General features: G+C 47.6%; 1 protein-coding gene across 3 annotated transcripts in view; it reads left to right on the top strand.

Annotated features, from left to right (window-relative positions):
- Positions 1–1,082: 1,082 nt before the first annotated feature.
- Positions 1,083–20,647, top strand: part of IGFN1 (immunoglobulin like and fibronectin type III domain containing 1) — a 37,411-nt gene continuing 17,846 nt past the window's right edge. Inside the window, exons 1-12 of one of the 3 annotated variants that reach the window (XM_066203764.1) lie at positions 1,083–1,182; positions 6,343–6,480; positions 11,154–11,222; positions 11,677–11,799; positions 14,007–14,146; positions 14,690–14,789; positions 15,611–15,658; positions 16,206–16,251; positions 16,933–17,107; positions 17,656–17,769; positions 18,962–19,133; positions 19,745–20,017. In XM_066203764.1, the coding sequence (XP_066059861.1) occupies positions 11,204–11,222; positions 11,677–11,799; positions 14,007–14,146; positions 14,690–14,789; positions 15,611–15,658; positions 16,206–16,251; positions 16,933–17,107; positions 17,656–17,769; positions 18,962–19,133; positions 19,745–20,017 (1,210 nt within the window). In that variant the 5' untranslated portion in view covers positions 1,083–1,182; positions 6,343–6,480; positions 11,154–11,203. Of the gene's footprint in view, positions 1,183–1,254; positions 1,421–6,342; positions 6,481–11,153; positions 11,223–11,676; positions 11,800–14,006; positions 14,147–14,689; positions 14,790–15,610; positions 15,659–16,205; positions 16,252–16,932; positions 17,108–17,655; positions 17,770–18,961; positions 19,134–19,744; positions 20,018–20,647 lie in introns of those variants that run through there. The other 2 variants (XM_066203762.1, XM_066203763.1) reach the window with 2 other exon arrangements.

Raw genomic sequence — 20,647 nt, 5'->3', positions numbered from 1 at the left:
CTTTATCCTAATCTGCTTTTTAGAAGCACTTATGTGCTCATGTCTACCTGGAAGCATTAGCCTCTGAAATGACTGCAACTGGCATTCTTCCAACATGTGACTGTCCCTGAGATGGGCAACAAGGGCAAGGAAACACCTGAACCCTGCAACCTGCAGCCCTTTGGGTGACCCTTGGGTGCACATTGCCCTCTGCAAGCTGAGGAAACAGTGTCTATTACGTCTTCATTCCCTGCCTGGGGTCTTTTACTTTGAGCCTCTGTCTTGTTTTTCTCAAGACTTATTTCCATCACTCCAGGTGACTCTGAATAAATTCTCACAGCAGAGGAAGCCCTTACTAGTACAAGTCTACTGAGATGTCTGATCTGCATTTCCACCCTGACCTTTTTGTTTCTAATTCCCTGTTAAAGTAGGTTTTTTTCCAAAGGTGCACAAAGGACTGTAGGTAACAGCAGCTGCTCTTGGCTGTGTAACAGGAGTGCAGGCTCAGACTGCTCAGTGTGTGCTACAAATTCATATTAACACTGTGAGATAAATTCACTTTGACACTGTGAACTGCTGCTCTGAAGGGCTCTGTCCGTCCCTTACAAATCCGACGTTTCAAAGAGTTTTCTTAAAAAGGAGTGTATGTGAAGAAGTCTCATCTTTAACCATGCTTGGCCACTCACTTTTATCTGAAATTCAATTTTCCTGTTCTGTTAGGGACCCTACTTATTCCTGGAATGGGATTCAAACCAGTTGAACTCCAGTTTCCTTTAAAACACGGAGAGCCCTTCAGTTGCGTCGAAGTCTGTAACAAGTTGCTGCGAAAAGGAAACGCAATCCACAGACAAAGCACCGTCCCACTGACTTGTGAAATGCTGAAGAATTACGTTCATCTCAAATTTGCTCAGCACCATTACTGGAATGGACGGAAACGATAACGAATAGGAGGCAGGTGCCCGGGCGCCCATAAAAATCCCAGCGCTCTGGATGTCTCGCAGGCTCGTTAGCCCGGTGACAGGCGGCCCCGCCCGCGGCGACACCGCGCCGGGACAGCGGCGGAGGAGGCGGCAGGAGGGAGAGGCTGGGGAGGCTCCGGCCCGGCCCGGAGGGACCCGCACTGACCCCCCCAGCCCAGCCCTGGCTGCAGCTGCGGCTGCCACAGCGCTCGGCTAGAGAGGACCCCCGGGGGGACAGCCGCAGGTGAGTGCCGGGCACCTGCTCCGGACCTGCGGACGTGTTTGCTGCGAGCTCTGCTGTGTTTGAGCTCCGTGTGACCACCTGCACAAGGCAGGAGAGGTGGGAGGACATCCCGCCGAGGGACAGAGCCCGCCGAGGGACAGACCCTGTTAGAGGTACAGACCCTGGGAGCGTCATTCTTGCAGAAAGGGGAGCTCGGTGACCCTTCTGAGGAACCACAGGATTCATGGAACAAGTGGAGGTGAAAGGGGAGAGATGCCCTCTCTTTTTCTGGTTTTCTCTACTATCATGTTTTTCTGTATTTCTGTGGGGTTTTTTCCTATATTTCTCTTTTTGGGAGGGGAGTCTAAGCAACCTGATGTTCCCCCCCCCTTGGTGGGGGGTGGAACGAGCTGAGCTTTAAGGTCCCTTCCAACCTAAACCATTCTATGATTTTATAATTCTATAATTTTGGTTATTTCTCCATTGGATGCTGGCATAATTTTCTGTCTCAAGATTACACTTAATTCTGATATTTTAGTGCTGGGTAAAGAGAGTGTCTGACGGTGAACAAACTTCAGAAGGAATGGGGCAGCATTCCCAGAAATGGGAATCCCCTGGCACCTCTGTAGGTGCCAGACATTCACGGGTGCCGGCACAGGTAGTGGGAAGGTGGCACATGCTGTGGCCTCTTGAAGTTCCAGAGAGAATTTCTTACCATTTATTTCACTGTCAAACTTTCCAGCACTTCAGGGAAGGAAACATTAAAACAGCTGGTCAGGCCATGTTGGGGCTTGTTTCATCTGCCACCACTTGCAGGTTGGGGCACAATAAATCCTGTAACAATATAAAGAACTCAGAACTGGGGGGGTTTGCTGTGCCTCTGGTTTGAGGCAGAGAGGGGAGCTGAGATAAAGCCGTCGATCCCTGGTTGCATTTTATTGTTTAATATACTGCTTGCAGTGAGCTTTATCAACCCTCTGCATGCCTGAGCTGCTCCCAACACACACAGTTCATTTTAGCTGGAGAGGGACATTTTAACAAAGCCTGATGGCCATGTAGGGTCAAATGGAAGTGGTACAGGCATTCCCCCCTCATTCCCTGCATTCATTAAAGCCCAGAGGGGCTTAAACCCTTGGTTTTTTCAGTGTCTCAAGGCGGGTAGAAAGTCCTGGTGGAGGGATATGTCCAGTAATAAGCTGGTGTTTAATCACCTATTTGGTGAGTCCTTATTAAATGTCTGTTGCCCACTATTTTGTTTTGTGAATGGAAAATGGTAAGTAAATCCCAGCCCCGGGATTGGAACATGCAAGGAAGGTAATCATGGGAGCAGCTGTTACTGGGAAAAGTGGGAATGTTGGGTTTATAGGCAGCCAGACTGACTAAATCCTAGACTGTGCTAGCAAACCCCTTCAGTCAGCCATGGATGCAAACACTAAACCAGTGAGAAGAGAACTGAGCAAGAGAACAGAAGGAATTCTGTGTAGTGTGGGGATGAGGGAGCTGATCTGCACTGTAAAAGCAGAACACTGGTGCCTCTTGCAGTCATTACCATCAGAGCCAAGCTCTGATCTCCTTGTGTTGTGTGAAAGTTCAGTGAGCTGCTGTGGGTCTCACCCTGACTCTGTGTGCAATGACAGCAGCCCTCAGCTTCCAGGTGACAGAGGGACACACCGGCACCTCAGGTGAGGAGGGAAAATAACCACAGGTTCGAGCCTAAAACAAGTCCCTTCAATTTCTTCTGGACTCTGCAATGTGGATGAACTGGTGTTGAGGGACTGGAATGGGAATGGGCATCTCCCACTGAAAAGAGCGGCAATACTCAGTAATTGGAACGTCACATTTACTTAAATTCAAATGTTGTGGGTATGGAAGACTCACTCACATGCATGGTGTGACTGTTCCTCATCCTGGTGCAGGACGTTCTCCTGGGAAAACCAAAATGCTCTTCTGTCACCCAGCTGGCCCCTGGCCTAGTCTGAACAGACAATATCCCTGCACGCACTCACTCATGACCAGCATAACCAGCACTGCTGAACCCACCTGCTTTGGTGTAGTGTGTTGGGTGGTTGGAGGGCTGCCAACGCCTGTAATTTTCACTAAATTTGGGGCTTTTTTCCATATTCCATGCCCATTTTCTTGTATAGTGTTTATGGGATTCTCATTGCTGTTATGTCAGTATGAACTTGGAACACGACTACTGAGTTTTGCACATCTTCACCCATTTCATTTGTGAATATTTCTGCCCCAAAGAAGCCTTCCTGCCACCACCTCCACCCTTAGCATGGTCAGGACTGTCCACCAGGCTGCAGGGATATGGGGTGTCTTGGCCTGGTTTTTGATCTTGGCCATTTGTTTATGGACTGAAAATCCAGACAGGGTTTTGGACCTGCCAAGTCTTGGTTTCTTGAGTTCTTGCCCTTTCTGAGCCATGTGGGTGCCAAAGTCTGTAGGAAGAGCAGTGCCAGTTGTCACTGGTCGGAGCAGGAAGACTTGACACCAGTATTCCAAGAAGAGAATTACAGGGAAAGCAAAACGTTGGAAGAGTATTGTTTCCAGTTAAAACAGAGTTTTAAATTCAACCTGAAATAACTGTCCTTACAGCGCTTGCCTCTTGACATTTCTGCACTGCCCTTCCTTAGACAAATGGACTTTTGTCCAGGGAAAACCGCGTCCCCTCTGCAGGGAAAGCTGTGCCCACTGAGCGTCCTGGCCTTGCTGTGACATTCTGCAGGCTCCCAGGGGCACGTGGTGGCTCAGCCCTGGCACACATGGGTTAACAGGGCCTTGGGTGGGCGGGTGGAAAACAAGCTGTGAAATGGAAGAAGGTCAAGCTCTTGGAGGAGGTTGCTCTGTTGCAGATGGTTTTAAATTATCAGTCCCTCTGGAAGAGAGGCCCCAAGAAAACTGTAAAACCAGGGCTGGAAATGAGGCAAAGCATGATCAGGTTTGTGGGATCAGTGGAGCAGGAGAAGTTGTGGCTCTCCTGAGACTTGTTAGACTCCGCTGTCTGTCTAATTAGGAATTCCTCAGTTATTGAGACCCAACAGCTAAATGTATTTGGAGACTAAATACCATTGGCACTTTTCTGTGGGGAGCAAATGCCTGGAATGGGAGAGCACATGGGAAGAGGAACAGCAGAAATCCCTGTGGCTCTGGATAGCTCAGGGCCCCCTGGGATAACTCTGCTCCTGCTGCAGCTGAGGAGAGCTGAATTCAGGTTTCAGTCGAGGCAGGTAAATGCTTCCTGTGGGAGCATACCCAAAATCTTACTCTCTTTAGAGACTTGTCTGGCAATGGGGTTTATTAAAGGTACAACATCCAGGCAGCAAAACCACAAACTGCTGTCCTGGACCAGCAGGACTGATGTCTGAGGGAGCATCTTTGGGATGATCATTGTCCAAAGCAGATGAAAATGCTGTGGGAGTCCCACATTGCTAGAAAACAGTGGCTGCTACCAAGAGGATTTTCCAGCAGCAGTCCAGATTTCCCAGGTCATTGTTGGCTTTTTTTCTTGCCAACTCAACTTTCAAATGGTTTAAATTTTACTTTATAATTGCTTCTACTTTATACTTTTATATCACTGCAAAGGTAACAGGGGATGTAGAACAGAAGGATCTTAGTCCAGGCATCAGTTTGAGCAATTCCATTTTCCTCTGTTGAGATGCTTTTCTCATGAACTGGGTAGGTTTAAATACTGTCACCACCAACAATGGTCAATAAAAAGAAGGAATGAAGAAAATTACTCCAGAATTCATCTTTCACATTCATCTTTTAAGTTGTTGGTTGAAATAGTGATTCCCAGCCCTGCAAGGGTTTGTGATACCTGGGTGAGAATCTTCTTTCTCAGACAAGTGAAAATGGTGTTCTTTGTGGTTGTGCTGTCTTGATTCAATCTAACAGGAGTCTAAGCTGTGGCACCAAGGGTTTTCTGTGTGTTCCCTTTCCATTAGCCTCAGATTTTAAAACTATCATCTTCTCGTAGGAAACCAGAGGAAAGTCTTCTGCTGGATCTGCCAGCCCAGACAGCCTGTGAACCATGGCTGTCACAGTGAAAACACTTCTCTTGCCACCTTCTGGAGCCAGCCCTTCCTCTCCAATTGAGCATGAGATTTAATATGAATTTACTCCCCCAAAGCAAAGGAAAGCAATGACTGTGTGCTCTCAGGCTGGAGAGCAGCCTTCAGGCCAGCCAGGTTTTGTTGCCTGCAGGTCAGGCTGCTGGGAAAAGGGAACCTGCAGTCCCAGACTGGCCATCTCTGTGAGCATCAGGAGCCAAGCAAAGGCCCCTCTGCTTTAGGGGTGCTTTCTGAGCAGAGGAAGGAGGGTTTACAAGGTCTGCAAGAGCAGACCAGAATCAAAAGATTTGGGGTCACGGTGCACTGAACTTGTACTTCTGGGATAAGCCTGTCCATGGAAATCAGAGATCCCAAGGTGCTTTGGTTTGGGTTGGAAGAGAACTTTAAGACCATCTAATTCAAACTCCCTGCCATGGGCAGGGAACCTCCCACTTCTGGAATAAGTGGCCTTGTTTGCTGCTCGTGGGAAAGGGATCAACCTGTGTCTGTGTTGGAAGGAAAGGAGCAAACTGAGGTACGTCTTTTGGCTGTAACAGTGAAGCTCTTCTAGAGCAACTGGTTTTCTTTCAGGCCTCTTGGAATAGCACAGACTGAGGGACTCTTCTGCTGAGGGCCAAGCCCAAGGCATGGTTGCCCCACATACAGATGCAATAATCCACTGGTATTAGTTCTCCGCTAAGGAATTGTGAAATCTTAAGGACTTGTGGCCTCTGAGAACCTGTCTACTGGTGTGTCCTACGTAACCTGGTACACAGCCTGTCCTTTCCTTGGGTCTGCACAAGTGTTTGTCCTTCTTTGAGGCACAAGGTCTCGCATGGGAGATGCAGTGTGGCCTTGACTGATGGTCGCATCTGGCCAGGCTGGCCCGGGCTGTGGCCGGCCCTGCCAAGGGCTCCAGGGCACCTCCCCTGGGCTGGGGCAGTGTGGGGCTATAATGAGCCCCTGGGCTGCTTCAGCTCAGTGTGGAGACTCCCGGCAGCTCCTGGGCACAGCCTCACCTTCTGTGAGAGTGGAGAGGTGGGGGGGGACAACAGATTGCTGTTTCTTTTGCCATTTAGTGACATTTACACCAGACTGCTGAGGGGCCTAATCTTCCTTCCCACAGGTCACTGATATCTGGGAGCAGGGGACCCGCTAGACAGCTATGAAGAGCTCTGTGCTCTGAGTGAACAAAGGCACTGTGGGCCCGGGGATGCAGAAGTAACTTCCAGAGGATCATCTCAGAAGCTCAGCCTGTAGAGTGGTGAGTTTGGCCATGCCACCACCGATTTGGTGGGGGTGATGCAGAGCTGGGAGTGGGAAGTGACACCTTTGTTGTCACACTGAACGTGGTTTTGTGTTGCAGTAGGCCTGGAAATGGTTGTAAATGTTCTGGGAGTAGTGGGTTCCTGAAGTGTTTGGCTCCTGTAGGGTATACTGATTTCCCTGGGAAGATGCCAGGCTGTTGAAGATCTGCTGTCATTGTCCCTTGGAGCTGGCAGGGGACTTGTGGCACAGGTACACTGGGGTTCCTAAGGGTTTTCATCCTGGGCAGTGAGTAGGGATATGCTTTCTTTCCTTCCTGGCAGTGAGACACTGTTGTGTTTGCTCTGTGATACTAGCTGTAAATCTATTGCCTGTATCTAAGTCTGTTTCTGTTATGAAAAATCTGTGGGGGTGTTGTGGCCATGGACAGGCACAGACTGGTTCTCATGCTGCCATCCCATCCCTGCTGCTCCAAAGGGACATGGATTCACTGTCCTGCTCACTGGTGGGGCTTAATGGCTTTTGCTCCCTTAGAAAATAGGGATGCTGTGTGTCTCCTCTTGGCCTTTGGTATCAGTGCCACTTTCATACATAAATGGGTACAGGGTATCTAGTTTGTGTGCCTGTGGATCCTGAGCAAGCACTTAGGTCATGTTCATAATCCCTGGGGCAGAGGAGAAGATCAGGTCAGGTGTAGATTTACCAAAGGGATAAGTCACACAAAATCTGATCCTTGGGCATTCCCCCCCACTCTACACAAGACCTCCATTCATCACTGGAGAGCTTGTGATGTTCCCCCTCTGTGACCTGCTCGGAAGTTTTCATGAAGTTTCCCTTCTGTAGTTTGTTTGCCTTCAGTTTTGTGGTTCTAACCAAAGCATTTGAAATTTTCCTTTAAGATTCATCTGAAGTGGGAATGCTCAAGCTCAAAAGATTACTTCAAGTTAACAAAAAATCACAGAAAGCCAACCCAAAGCTAAAAGAGAAATTTTGGGTGAAATATACTCACTGAGGATCTGGATCTCTGGGGTAAAGCACAGCTAGAATTTGACTGAGCTCACAATTTGGTATTTTGTTTAGAACATTTTCTGTGTCAGGACTGCCCTGATTTTCTTGATTTACAAAGAGAAATTCAAAGAGAATTACAAAGGGAAAAGCTTTGTCAGGGGAGGGTTAGGATGGATATCAGGGAAAGGTTCTTCCCCCAGAGGGTGCTGGGGCTCTGAACAGGCTCCCCAGGGAATGGGCACGGCCCCAAGGCTGCCAGAGCTCCAGGAGCATTTGGAAAATGCTCTCAGGCACAGGGTGGGATTGTTGAGGTGTCTGTGCAGGGCCAGGAGCTGGACTAGATGGTCCCTGTGGGTCCCTTCCAGCTCAGCATATTCCGTGATTCGTGCTCCTATGAAAGAGAATGCTTCCTCTGTTGCTGATTACTTTACTGGTTTAAGTCTGTGCTAATGTTTTTGTCCCCGCTGTGTCTGTGCTTGTGCAATGCTCGTGGCACATCCTGAGCCTCTGCATCCCTCCCCTCCCCATGAACCACTCACTCGCTGCGTCTCACTTCCCTACAGGTTTGGCTAATTTTGCTCACCCGTCTGCCAGCAATTATGTCACATCTTGTCTGTGTATTGCACTGTCTGAAGCCCATAAATAACACCCTGTGACACCCCCAAGACCTACAAATCCTCTGACTCTCAAATGTTTTGCTTATTCACTCAGCTGATTTATGGCCCCAGCACTGGTGTCCAGTCAGGCTCACAGGGAACGGTCTCTTGCTGTGTCTCATCCAGACAGATTGATGAACATACAGGATGAAGGGCACCCTCCCACCCTGCCAGGCTTGCTGCTTTATTTTAGGACGTTAAAAATGTTGTCAGTGGCCAAGGGCTTGCTCCAGCTCTGTGCTCAAAGCCATGGAAGCTTTTCCTCTGTCTCCAGTGGGGATGTCCCTGGAGCTGCAAAGCAGACACACTTCTGCCTGGAATGAGAAATTGCCAACCAGATACTTGAACAGGGCTAATGCATGACAGGGATGTGTTTTACAGAGGAGTGAGAGTCTTGAGCTGCTTCCAGTGTCACCCCGTTGTGCGGGGGGTGTTAGTCAGCAGCATTCACCTGGGGAGGGGTGACTCCCTCTTGGAAGCATTTGTTCCATTGAGTAAATCCTCCTCACGTGGACACCAATTCTTCAAGCGCTTGTGAGTGAAGATATGAATTACACTATAGCAATTTTTGGAAAGATTTTGCTGTCTCATTTTACAAATTCTGTGATTTCTTTTTCTAGATTGAACTGGAGTCAGAACAAAACCACGGTCATTCATGTAACAAGGGAATAAAAGTTTTAAAAGTAAGCAGGGGTAGGGTTTAATGACTGTGCCAACCAGGGTGTTATTTTCTGGTCCTTATTTAATACACAAGACACTGGAAATGCAACGTGGTTGGATTCATTGCACTGAAGGAATGTTCCCTTCACATCCAGCACTGTCATTTTAACCCTGCAATGAATGTTTGGCATTACACGTTTCCTTCTCATTCTCCTGAAGTCAGGAATTCACAGGAGTTTAAGGACTTACAGGAGCTTATTTTTAATCCAAGTGAATTTCTAAAATCTTTAAGACTTTGTAAACTCAGCAGTTTATACATAGTGCATGTTGTGCACTGAGAGATGAAGCCTCTTACTGCCTGTGCAAATATTGTCTGTATTTGGCGGTTTTACCAAACTAGATTTGAATTTAGCCCTCTCTCAGTAGTTTCTAGTTAGGGTAACACATGTCCACTGTCACACCAGGCTGAGAATGAAACGTTCTGACATGAAACATTCGGAGATGTAAGGAAAGGCTTTGGAGCTGAGTTTGGACCACGTTGCTGTTTCAGGGTAGCTGCTCCTCACCACTGCCCAGCATAGAGGAAAGGAGTCAGGAGCAGGAAAAAATAAATGCAAGTGTAACATAAACAGAGCTTAGAGGAAAGCTGCTGCAAGCTGGTGTCAGGTCATCCTGTTTGGTGAGTGTTGTAAGCATCAGGCATTCCAGCTCCAGGAGTGGTGACATGTTTAGGAAGATACAAGAGGCAATAGGGGATTATGTTTGTTGTTAATAGGGTTCAGTACTGTGGAGGACAAATTAAATCCATAAGAGAGTGATCAAGAGCCTCTCAAAATCTCAACCATTCACTGTGCAATGCCCTGCCTGGGGCAGGACAGGGTGCCCTGGAATCAGCTTCTTTTCAGTTCAGTTTTGTGTCTTTTCCTTCCCATAAGCTCCTCATTCCCTTCAAGTTTTAAGACAACTCCCAAGGGTTTACAGAAGTAACCGTGTGACGTGCCAGACTAGCAGCACATAGATGAAATGCAAACCCCTTGTAGTGGGAGCAGCAGAGGTCACCCAGATCAGGCCAGGAGGGGACAGGAGAGAGGGCTTGGCTGGTGCTCGCACAGCCCTCTCCCATTTCTCAGTGCTCCTGTCTCAGTGCATTTCCATGGAGGCCAGGGAGGCTCACAGAGATGTCAATTATTGCTGAAATTTGGAGAGTGTGCAGAGCCCCAAAAAGAGATTTGTGGTAAGGACAAACTGGAGCCAGTGATTTTTTGTTAGGAAGGTGTCTGTGGCTCTTTGCAGCTGCTGAGTAATGGCAAAAAAAATTTTGGTTCAGAAGCTGACCCAGAAGTACTGTGAGTGACACTCTCTTTGGCATGGCTATGGGATATCCAGCACAAATTATTTTTGTTCACTAAGTTGTCTATTACCTTTAGCTGAAACCAGTTCTCACCCAGATAATGCAGCTCAGAGTTGAATGTATCCCAAGGATATGTTGGGGTTATCCCCTGTGTTTTCATCAGGTGCCAGGTGACAGAGCTCAGCTGGATCAATGCCTGGTGTAGGTGTGCTCCCAAAGTCCCTGTGCCTTTCAAAACTGATGGATGTTTCATGTTCCTATGTCCCTCTGTTGACTGAAGGAGTGCAGAGGCTAAACAGAGATAATGCAGAACTAATGCCACAGGCAATCCAATCTAATTGCTCTTTCAGAGCTGCAGTAACTCTATAGTTCCTGAGCATCTCTCACATGACAGAGAATCTGCTTTCCCAGCTTGCTGCAAGGCAGGGATGTGTTACATTACACATTGTCCAATTTAAAATACAGGGAAAGAGACTCCTTTGGCAGAAGGTCCCCTGAGTGATCCATAACAATAACTCCTTAATGACAAGCTCACACTTCTCCATTCCCTTCTAAAGGCTTCTCGTCTGCTCTCAGGTCTGTTGCTAATTTAACCAAGCTAGATGAGATCAGGATGTACCTCTGCTCCATGCCCCAGTTTAGACATCCATCTCTGTGGTTTTCTTCTCAGCAACTGCTCTTGCCATCCATCAGAACCCACCACGTGAGTGCCATGTGGTGAATATTTGCCTGAAACAGGAGAAGAGGTCTTTAGAGGAAAGCCAGGTGACACAGAGGGATGCCACTGGATGTGTACATTTTCCATTCAGCCCTGCTAATCATCCTCATACCCTGGTTGTGTTGGGCATGACAGGCTGATTGGCAGATCTGTCTCTACTTGGCTGCAAGGATGTGGCAAGTGAGGAAGGGCAAACTCTGTCACTAAAGGGAGCAGTGTTAAGGTCTGTCCTTTCCCTTGCAAACTGTAAATAATGAAATTATTTGTCTTTTTCAAAGGAGAACTTGTAATCTGTTTGTGCTGACCCCAGAAAACTGAGCAGAGCATCATGAGCAGCCATCAGACAGGTGAGAGAACAGACACAGCTCTGGGGAACCCCTGGGAATAAGCCCAGCTTGCTTCTCTACCTTGGAGACGTCAGGGGCTGACCCACCATGCTCTGACTTGGCAGCAGGTCCTTTCTTGTGACAGATTTTTTATTTGGAACAAGAACTGATGCAAAGCTTTCCCTGTTCAAACTGTTGCTGGAGCTGTGAGTTCAGGTGGTCCTGGATTAAGACTTTGATTGCAGAATTTCCCACTTGAACACAACTTTGGCAAAGCCACCACAAAATCCCAGACCTTGATGCCCAAGCCTTGGGACGTGTGTACAGCCTGTGGCACTGGAATGGGTGGGACCTTTGTGGTCCAAGAGGAGCTGAGCAGGAGCAGTTATTGCTCTGCAGGAGGCAATGCAGACTGAGAGATGCTTTCTGAAGGACAAACATGTCAATTGAACGCATTTTGTTCTTGCCTTTCTAGTAAAAATCTTCAAGAAGTCTTCTATCCCAGGAGTTGTTATCACTCAGTTTGTGAATGACGTTCCACAAGGATGCAGTACACCTGATTTTGAGAAGAAGCCACTCACTCTGACACTGCAGGAAGGTGAGACTCTTGATAAACAGGCAAAGCCACACATCTGGAGGTTTGACTCCATGTCCCACCTACATGAAAAAGTTATCATGATTAAATCAAGCGAGTTTCTAAAGTGATTTGACACGATCACAAAAAAAGTGTTGTGCAACCAAAGTCTTTGTTACACTGATGACAATTCCTTCAGTACTCACTAAGGTCTCCTCAGTTGTCACTATGTGTATGCAAAACCAACATCTGGCTCTTATGTGTACAGCAAATCCCATGAATTCTGCAGGAAGCTCTCACAGTAAGGATTTTGCAGCAAAAGATTAGACACACTGAAAAAGTTGGGGTTTTTTTTTGTTTTTCTGTTGAAAGAATTTGTGTTCAGCACTAAAATCAGCTGCTTTTTAAAGTAGGATACACTGACTGCAGGTGCTGTTTAGGCTGTAGCAGCCTTCCAGTGCCTAAAAGGGCTCCAGGGCAAGGGCCTGGAGTGCCAGGACAAGGGGAATGGCTTCCCACTGCCAGAGGGCAGGGTTAGATGGGATATTGGGAAGGAATTCTTCCCTGTGAGGGTGGTGAGGCTCTGGTACAGGTTGCCCAGAGAAGCTGGGGCTGTTTCAAGCCTGGAAGTGCCCAAGACCAGGCTGGACAGGGCAGGGAAGGTCTCCCTGCCCATGGCAGGGGGTGGAATGAGATGGACTTTGAGGTCTCTCCTACCCAGGCCATTCCACGGTTCTGTGATGATTCTGTAAAGGAACAACATAAGGATCTTGCACAGAGCAAGATCAGGCAGCTGATGAGCCAAGAACTGCAATCAATGAAGAGCCTCCCAGAGGTATCTCTGCACCTTTTTTCTTTTTGGTTGGTGTGGAGTACCTGAGAACATCGTGTAGCTCCTCTTCCCTGCCAGGACTGAACCAGCAGCTTGGATTTCGGTGTTGCACGCTCACCTGTGGATTTCCAGGAGCCACTGAGGTTTCATGAAGGAGCACAGTGGCCTCTAGTGGAACCTGCCCCTCTTCCTCCTCCTCCACCTGCATGTTTCAGGCACTACCCAAGGCTCCTGGCTAAGTTTTCATCTGTCTAAATTTTCACCTGTGCAAATTTTCCAAATTACTTACTTTTCAACAGGTTCTTTGCAGTTCCCACAAAAACTGTTTGTGCATTCAGGTTGGTCACTAGTTCTGTGTCTGTGCAGAGACACCATGAGGGCCTTTAATTCTGTCATCATCACCCCAACTGTGTTCAGTGCATGGCTGAGTTGATTCTCCTGGCTGGGTGGCCTGTGACAGATAGCAAGCATGGGAAAGTGCAGCCAAAGTGGCTAAAATGTAACACAGGCATAATCAACTGGAATCAGTCTTTAATACCAGGTAGTACTGCAGTCTCAAAGGCTGGAAAAGGCCTTTTGATAAGGATCTGTTGGCAGGAACTTGTTCCATCAAATGAGTTTGGTAGTGGTGACTGTAGAAAGGTGTGAGAAATATTGCCAGACTTTCCAGGGAGAATCTTTAACAGTGTTGGTCACCTGAAGACCAAGAGCATTAAAGAATAAGAGAGTGTGATCATTTTCACCCTGAGGTGTTTCTATGGATAACTCACCTCCATTTCTATTCCCAATCACCCACACAAGTCACTTCTCTGACTTGTTTCCCAGTGTTCCCTGTGGTTTTGGAGCCTTTTGGAGAAGAGGTTTGTACTGGGCAGTGGGAAAGCTGTTGGAGATTTCTGTGGTGGGCTGCAGAGTACTCAGGTTCCTGGGGCGCAGGGATAAAGGAGAGGAACCCCCTTCTCCCTCCCTTGTCTCTTCAAACAGCAGAGCCTGGTGGGTTTGTAGTGCGAGGTGGTGCCAGTTAAAGACTGGAGAAACAGTGGGATTTGATCGAGAACATGTGTGATGAGAAGGGATTTGGACATTTTATGGGTAAAAAGCAAGGCTGGGTTCAACTTGCTGTCAGGCTTCTGATTTCAGTGATGATCAGAGATGTCAGCAGCCACACCTGGCAGATAATTGCCACATTTTAAAGGCCTTTTATGACTGAATACAGACAAAACCTGAATTATTGATGTGCAAAAGAAGATGTTATTGTTATTTTTGAAGAACGTTTCTGCATAAAATAACAAAAAATTACTCACTCTGGGCATCATTCTTGATAAAATAAGGGGCCGGGCCTGAGAGTCCTCCTGTTCAAGCCTGTCTTAAATAACTAAATTCTTGTCTCTTTTCAAAGGTAAAAATGCCGTTTTCAAAGCTGTGGTCAAAGGTGTCCCAGCCCCTGAGGTGAAATGGTCACGTACACTAAAAGGAATGGATGATCCTGCCAAATATGAAATGTCCTTCAATAGTGCTACAAATGAATTCATTCTGCAGGTAAAGGTCAAATATTTCAGAAAGGACTTGTGAAACTGAGAGAAATGGACAAGAAAAACCTGCAGTGGGATGAGGGGAAGCAGAGAGGTAACTCCAATCTCTGCTCTCTGTGTGAGCAGGGACAGGACCCCAGGGAAGGGCTGGAGCTGTGCCAGGGGAGGTTTAGGATGGATATCAGGGAAAGGTTCTTCCCCCAGAGGGTGCTGGGCCCAGGCTTCCCAGGAAATGGGCACGGCCCCAAGGCTGCCAGAGCTCCAGGAGTGTTTGGACAGTGCTCTCAGGCACAGGGTGGGATTGTTGGGAGAGTCCTGACTAGGAGCTGGACTGGATGATCCTGTGGATCCCTTCAAACTCAGGATATTCCATGATTCCACACGTTCCCAGCTCTGAGATAACACAAAGATAAGCAAACAAAGCTTTTTAGAGCACTTCTGGTAACAGAAGAAGCCCTGAGGTGCCATTGAGTAGCTGCTTTATGAGAAGCTGAAAATGAACTGAGCCCCAGCCCTTTCTGTGAGCATTTTCTGTGCTCTCCCTTTGAAGATCAAGAACCTGGTTCTGGATGACAGTGATTTGTATCGCTGCTCTGCTGTCAATGCCTATGGAGAGGCCTCATGCTCTGCTGGTCTCAGGATCGTCCAAGGTAGGACTGGCAGCTCTGGGCTCCACAGGCCCCGTGGTCCCAGGCAGTGGCTATGCTGTTCCCTGGGTTGGGTGTCCAGGACTTTGTCTGGGTATTCTTGGTGTGAAGATCTGGTATTCCCCTCACTGAGGACTGGAGATCTTTTGGTGGCTCCCTGACATTGTGAACTTTAAGGCAAGGGGGAAGAAAGTGGAATTGTGCTCACTGCACTGGTGCATAATCAGACACCCTGGATTTAGTGCTGAACTGCCGCAATCGTCTCGTTATGTTGTTGAACGAATCAGTCCTTTGGGAGGGATCCATCCCTCTTGTGTCTGTCTCCGGACCTCGTTCCTGCTTCCCTTTATAGTCAGTGCAGAGAAATGGGCACCTTGTGGGTCAGATATAACTGATATTCTTGGAATCCGCTTGAGCAGAAGATGGATTATATTGGAAGTGTCCATGTCACCTCTGTGCCTTTCTAGTAAGTTTAGAAGGTGCCTACCTGCAGTTGCCATTTCCACCTTGGCTCTCCATCTCTAAAACAGGATGTTGATATTTCCTCCCATTGCTTAGACCATAATATTTGTAAGGCAAAAATGCTCTCCTCCTCTGTGTGGAGTTTCCAGCAAGCACAGAGCCAATGGCAGTAGAAATACCACCTTTATAGATGGAGATTACTGGGAGCAAATGTCAGATTGACAAGGAAATCCAGACTGGGGTTTCCCTCTTGCACTGGTAACCGATACAGTGGTTTCGTGACTCATTGGTTCACTGCTGTTAATCTAATCTTGTTCATCCTATGGCTTGTTTTCCTTCTGTTTTCTCTTACAAATGATCAGTTGGCTTTAAGAGGAAGGCAAAATACGTTCCTGTTCATGCTGCCGATGGTAAGTTAAAGATCTATATGTGTATTATATTATCGGGTGGGCAGAGAAAAAAACACTCTTTCTGCCACTCTACTGCTACCGCAAACTTGTCAAGGCTGGAGTAAGAGAAGGATTAATGAGCCTCTAATGTTCTGTCATCTCTGTCTGATTGCTCTTTACTTTTTGTGAAAGTGATGATTTTAGACACAGTTTTGAGCTGTTCTAATTAGTGATTGTGGAATCACTAGGAAAGGGAAAAGGGATTTGGGGATGTTAAACACATCTGGATCAAACTTGTTAACATGGCTGAAAATAGTAGGTCTCTAGAGGGAAGCCCATTAGGGAGAGATGAACTTCACTGGCACTCAAAGGATGAACATGGCAGTGAGAACTGACTAAGTTTCATGACAGTTTTTTGGTAAAGTGTAAAAAAAAAAAAAAATCAGAGGAAAAGACCTCAGCAGAATGACCTGTTCTCAGTGGCTATTCTACATTATTTTCTTTGGGGGGAATGTATTTCACAGTGCTGGGTATGTGACTGTTTGTTGTTTCCCCACTCTTGTAACAGAGCTCAAGAAGACACTGCTGGACTCCAAGAAGCTGCTGAGGAAGAGGTAAGGCTCTGGAATGAGGGCCATGCTCCCACTTCTGGATGTTTCTTGGTGGTAGGGGACAGCTCCAGAGCCCTTCAGGGCAACATTTCTTGTGTCCAAAGTTGTGGTGAGACTCCCTACGGAGAGACAGGCCAGAACAGCTTAGCACTGCCCATTGGACTGAGATAAACACAATGTTCCAGCCTCATTTTGAGGGGTATTTCCTCTGCAACACGAGGTTCTGACAGGGCAGCTGTGTTTCTTTGTTTATGTGTTTAACTCACGAGTAGCTTCCAGTCCAAAGGACAACTCTTCATGCACTGAAGGCTCTGGCTCCCAGCCCAGCTGCACTGCCAGGTGCACAGGGCAGAATCCTTCCCTTCCCAGGTGGGAAGCTCTAAGGATTGCCTACTGATAATGATCTTTGTGCAGAATCCTCATCTGTGCTAGGCAATTGGCCAAACTGTGCTAGAGCCTCTGGTGATAATTCAGCAGTGTGGAAGGTGTTCCCTGGCACCATTTAATTTATAGTACAGATGCAGAAAACCTGCTCTGGAAGAGTCCCAGTTTTTCCTGCCTGCACCTACAGGGCCAAGTGAACAACAGGAATAATGGAGAGAGATGAAAGAGAATTAGGCATAGAAAAGCAGGACATGTTGTCCGTGAAAAGGTCTGAATGTTTCCCCCCACCCCGGTTCTCAGGGTTGCAGCTCCAAAACCAAAGCCCCTGGACAAAGAAGCTGTGTGGCAGCTGTTGCTACATGCAGATAAGAGAGATTATGAGAAAATCTGTATGAAATATGGAATTGCTGACTTCCGTGGGATGCTGAGGAAGCTGCAGGAGATGAGGAAGGACACAGAGAGTGAACAAGACAAGGTAAAATAAACTGAAACCACTAATTTTTAACAAATTGCAGCTTCTGAAAACAGGCTAAATCTTCCTAAAATGCTTTGGAGTTGAAAATTTTGTTGTATGACAGTGATTTATGACAATATTTTAAAGAAGTTCCACTTCTTTACTCGTGCAGGTAAAAATGCTGATGAGTGTTTTGAAGCTCAATTCACAGATTGTAGGAGATACTGACCACAGGGGTGTTCAGTTGTCTCTGATAAGAATTTGGACCACAAATTAAAAAATTATATGTCCAAAAATTGACCTTCACATACAGGGGCATGTAGAGACCTGGGTGGGCAGTGTGGGAGTGACCAGGAGGCAACACGTTAAAAAAATAGTATTTACTGGAGGAAACTGTGACAACTTACAGACACTGCGACTCACTGTACCAGATCTGTGACTTGCAGATACTTCTGCTACATAATGTTAGAGGTAGCTCTTTAAAGCAGATTTCACATTAATTCAACAGCTTAAGAACTTCTGTCATGGCAGCTTTATCATTTACTATGTTCTTTATTATTTCTTGGCAGTTAATTCACAGTCTCAAAAACTTTGAACACATCAAAGTCAACAAGGAGGGAAATGCTACATTCAGCCTGGAAATGGAGCTGAAGAACAGCAACAGCAACGTTTACCTGCTCAAGGTGAGGGGGATGAGTTGGGCAGCAGCAGCTCAGAGCAGCCCCTCAAGTGTTCTACAGAAAAGGCTTCATCCGCTAGGCAGTGGCTGAGAGGAAATAAATGCCTTAAAGTTGTCTGTCTTTTGCTGATCTCTGCTTGGTTAGGGAGCAGTGTGGGTGTGGAGCGATCTTTGGTGGTGAATAGGCCTGGGGATTTGTCGATCCAAGTACAGAGCATGCAGTCAGTTACTGACATCCTTATGTCTTCAGGAAATTCATAGAACAGTTGAGTTGGAAGGGGCCTTTTAAAGGTGAAGGGACCTTAAAACTCATCCCATTCCACCCCCTGCCATGGGCAGGGAGACCTTCCACTGTCCCAGGTTGCCCCAAGCCCCATCCAGCCTGACCCTGGATGCTTCCACGGATAGGGCAGCCACAGCTTCTCTGGGCAACCTGTGCCAGGCCCTCACCACACCCATGGGAAAAAGCTACTTTCTTATATCTAACCTGACCTTCCTTCAGTTTAAGACCATCGCCCCAACAGTGTCTTTCAGGCTGCCGAAATTCCGCAGTTTCATAGAAATTTTATTCACTTTCTCAAGTGTGTTACTGCACTATAAATCCCTCTGTGAAAGAAGATCTCAGAGATGTAAAACATTTGTTCTAGATCCATAGCCCCATGGATGGGATCCGCAGGTGCTGGGTGCTGGGCTGCATTTTTCTGAAAGATACTTCTTAGTTGAATTGCGGTAGAGGCTTTAATCCAGGGGAAATCAGAATGCCCTGAAGGAGAGGACAGAGTAACTAGGAATCTTCTGGATCAAATACATGACATGAAGCCTTTGAGCCACAACTTGGACAATGTAACCCAAGTGTGCTACAGAAAGTGGTGAACTCTCCTGCTCATCCAGCTTTGAGGATGCTGAAATCTAAGCCAAGGAAGTGCTTTGTCTTTGTAGCTGCAAAAACTGCGTGTTAATTAAGCTTCAGATCCTTATGTGGGTAGTGAAGAGCTGCTGTTTTGCTGAGTTTCAGAGCCTGGTGCCCTGCTCTGTGCAGGATTCACTGCCCAGACAGTGCCTGTGTGCTGCAAAGAGTCCTGGGCACTGTGAGGTTACTCATATCAGCAATGGGGTTGTAGCACCAATCCGTCCTGGTCTGTTTGAAATGCCTGGCACTGGTTGAGCCTTTGTGAGGACACTCCTCCCCTCCCCAGGACGGCGAGCGGCTCCGGTACGGGACAGGGGATGAGTACAGGAAGCACTGCCTGAGGAGAGTTGGGAGAAGGTACTACTTCACTGTCAATGATGTGCAGCCAGAGGACGCGGGTGTGTACCAGGTTAGGGTGGAGGACGTCCCTGTCTTCTCAACTGAACTGGATGCTCAAGGTAAGGAACTCAGTTTGATGGATGTGATGTGCAACTGTGACAGAATTTTGGGGTTTTTTTCTGGAAAATGGTGTCTAGGAGCAACTGCAAAGCTCAGTAACTCCTGCCCACCACAGAGGACTGTTTTTGTGCTGCCCAGTAAGGGCTCCTTGTCTGGTACAGGTGAAAAGGAGTAGGAGGGTGATTAAGTGCTTTAGGTGCTGCCTTTGCAGTCCAAGGGAGCAGGCCTAAGCTCAAGTACCAGTCTGGCTGTGGGTGACAGTGAGCACACCCCTTAACCTACCCCATATCACAGTTTGCTTCTGTAAACTCAGAATAATAACAACAGACTCAATCCAGGTATGCTACCGGAACACAACAACGACTCCAAACTGGCAGCACATCAGTGCTGTGAGGTACAAATGTCTCAGAAGATAATAAAGACTAAAACCTACTTTTCTGCTTCTCTGCAGAATTGGGCACAGAAGCACATCTGTGTTTTTCATTTTTCTTAGTAACCCGATGCTCAGAGGCACCACAATTTCCTGTTCTTTCCTCCTTCGGCTGTAACAATTTTACTTGGAGCACAGAACTAGCTGTTTCCTTCCCATAGCTCTTGGTTTCCCCTGCAGCCATCCCGGCGCGATTCCGGCAGCCGCTCTCCGACGTGCGCTGTGCTGAGGCCGGGGCTGCCGAGTTCCAGTGTGTGCTGTGCACGCCCTGCCACGAGCCCCTGTGGCTGCACAAAAGCCACCCCCTGCAGGCCAGTGACAAGCACCAGATCTCTGTGACACCTGATGGCCTGACCCACAAGCTGATTGTCAGGAACGTGGGAGCCTCGGACAGCGGCCTGTACACGCTCGACGTGGGACAGGGCTCCTCCAGCGCCTGGCTCCTTGTGGAGTGTGAGTGCTTGGCAGTGGGTGGTTCCCATGGTGTGTCGGCACAAAACATTCTTCACACTGCCTGACGGCTCAGGGAAATGTTGCTCTGCTGGGAAATGAATTGCTGAGCCTCTGATTCTGAAATTATGGCTGAGAAAACTGCAGGTGTTCAGTGTAGAGAAGATGAGAGTCCAGAGAGACCTTGGAGCCTTTTCCAGTGCCTAAAGGGGCTCCAGGAGAGCTGCAAAGTGACTTTGGAAAAGGGATGGAGTGACAGAACAAGGGGGAATGGCTTCCCACTGCCTGAGGGCAGGGTTAGATGGGATATTGAGAAGGAATTTGTGGCTGTGAGGGTGGTGAGGCCCTGGCACAGGGTGCCCAGAGGAGCTGTGGCTGCCCCAACCCTAGAAGTGTCCAAGGCCAGGTTGGACGGGGCTTGGAGCAACCTGGGATAGTGGAAGTGTCCCTGTCCATGGCAGAGGGTAGAATGAGATGAGTCTTATGGTCCCTTCCCATACAAACCATTTTGTGATTCCATGATTCTAAATTCTGTTTGGAAAAATGAAGGTCTGGTTAGACCCTCTTTCCTCTTCAAATGAGACCAACTTTTCCTCTTTTAATTAGTCCTGACAAATCCTATTGGCTTATTTT

Source organism: Chamaea fasciata, unplaced genomic scaffold (assembly GCF_029207755.1).
Source record: "Chamaea fasciata isolate MVZ Bird 193981 ecotype frontalis unplaced genomic scaffold, bChaFas1.0.hap1 SCAF_25, whole genome shotgun sequence".
NCBI lineage: Eukaryota > Metazoa > Chordata > Aves > Passeriformes > Sylviidae > Chamaea > Chamaea fasciata.
Note: the sequence above shows the minus strand (reverse complement) of the source record. Positions and strands in the feature narration are given on the sequence as shown.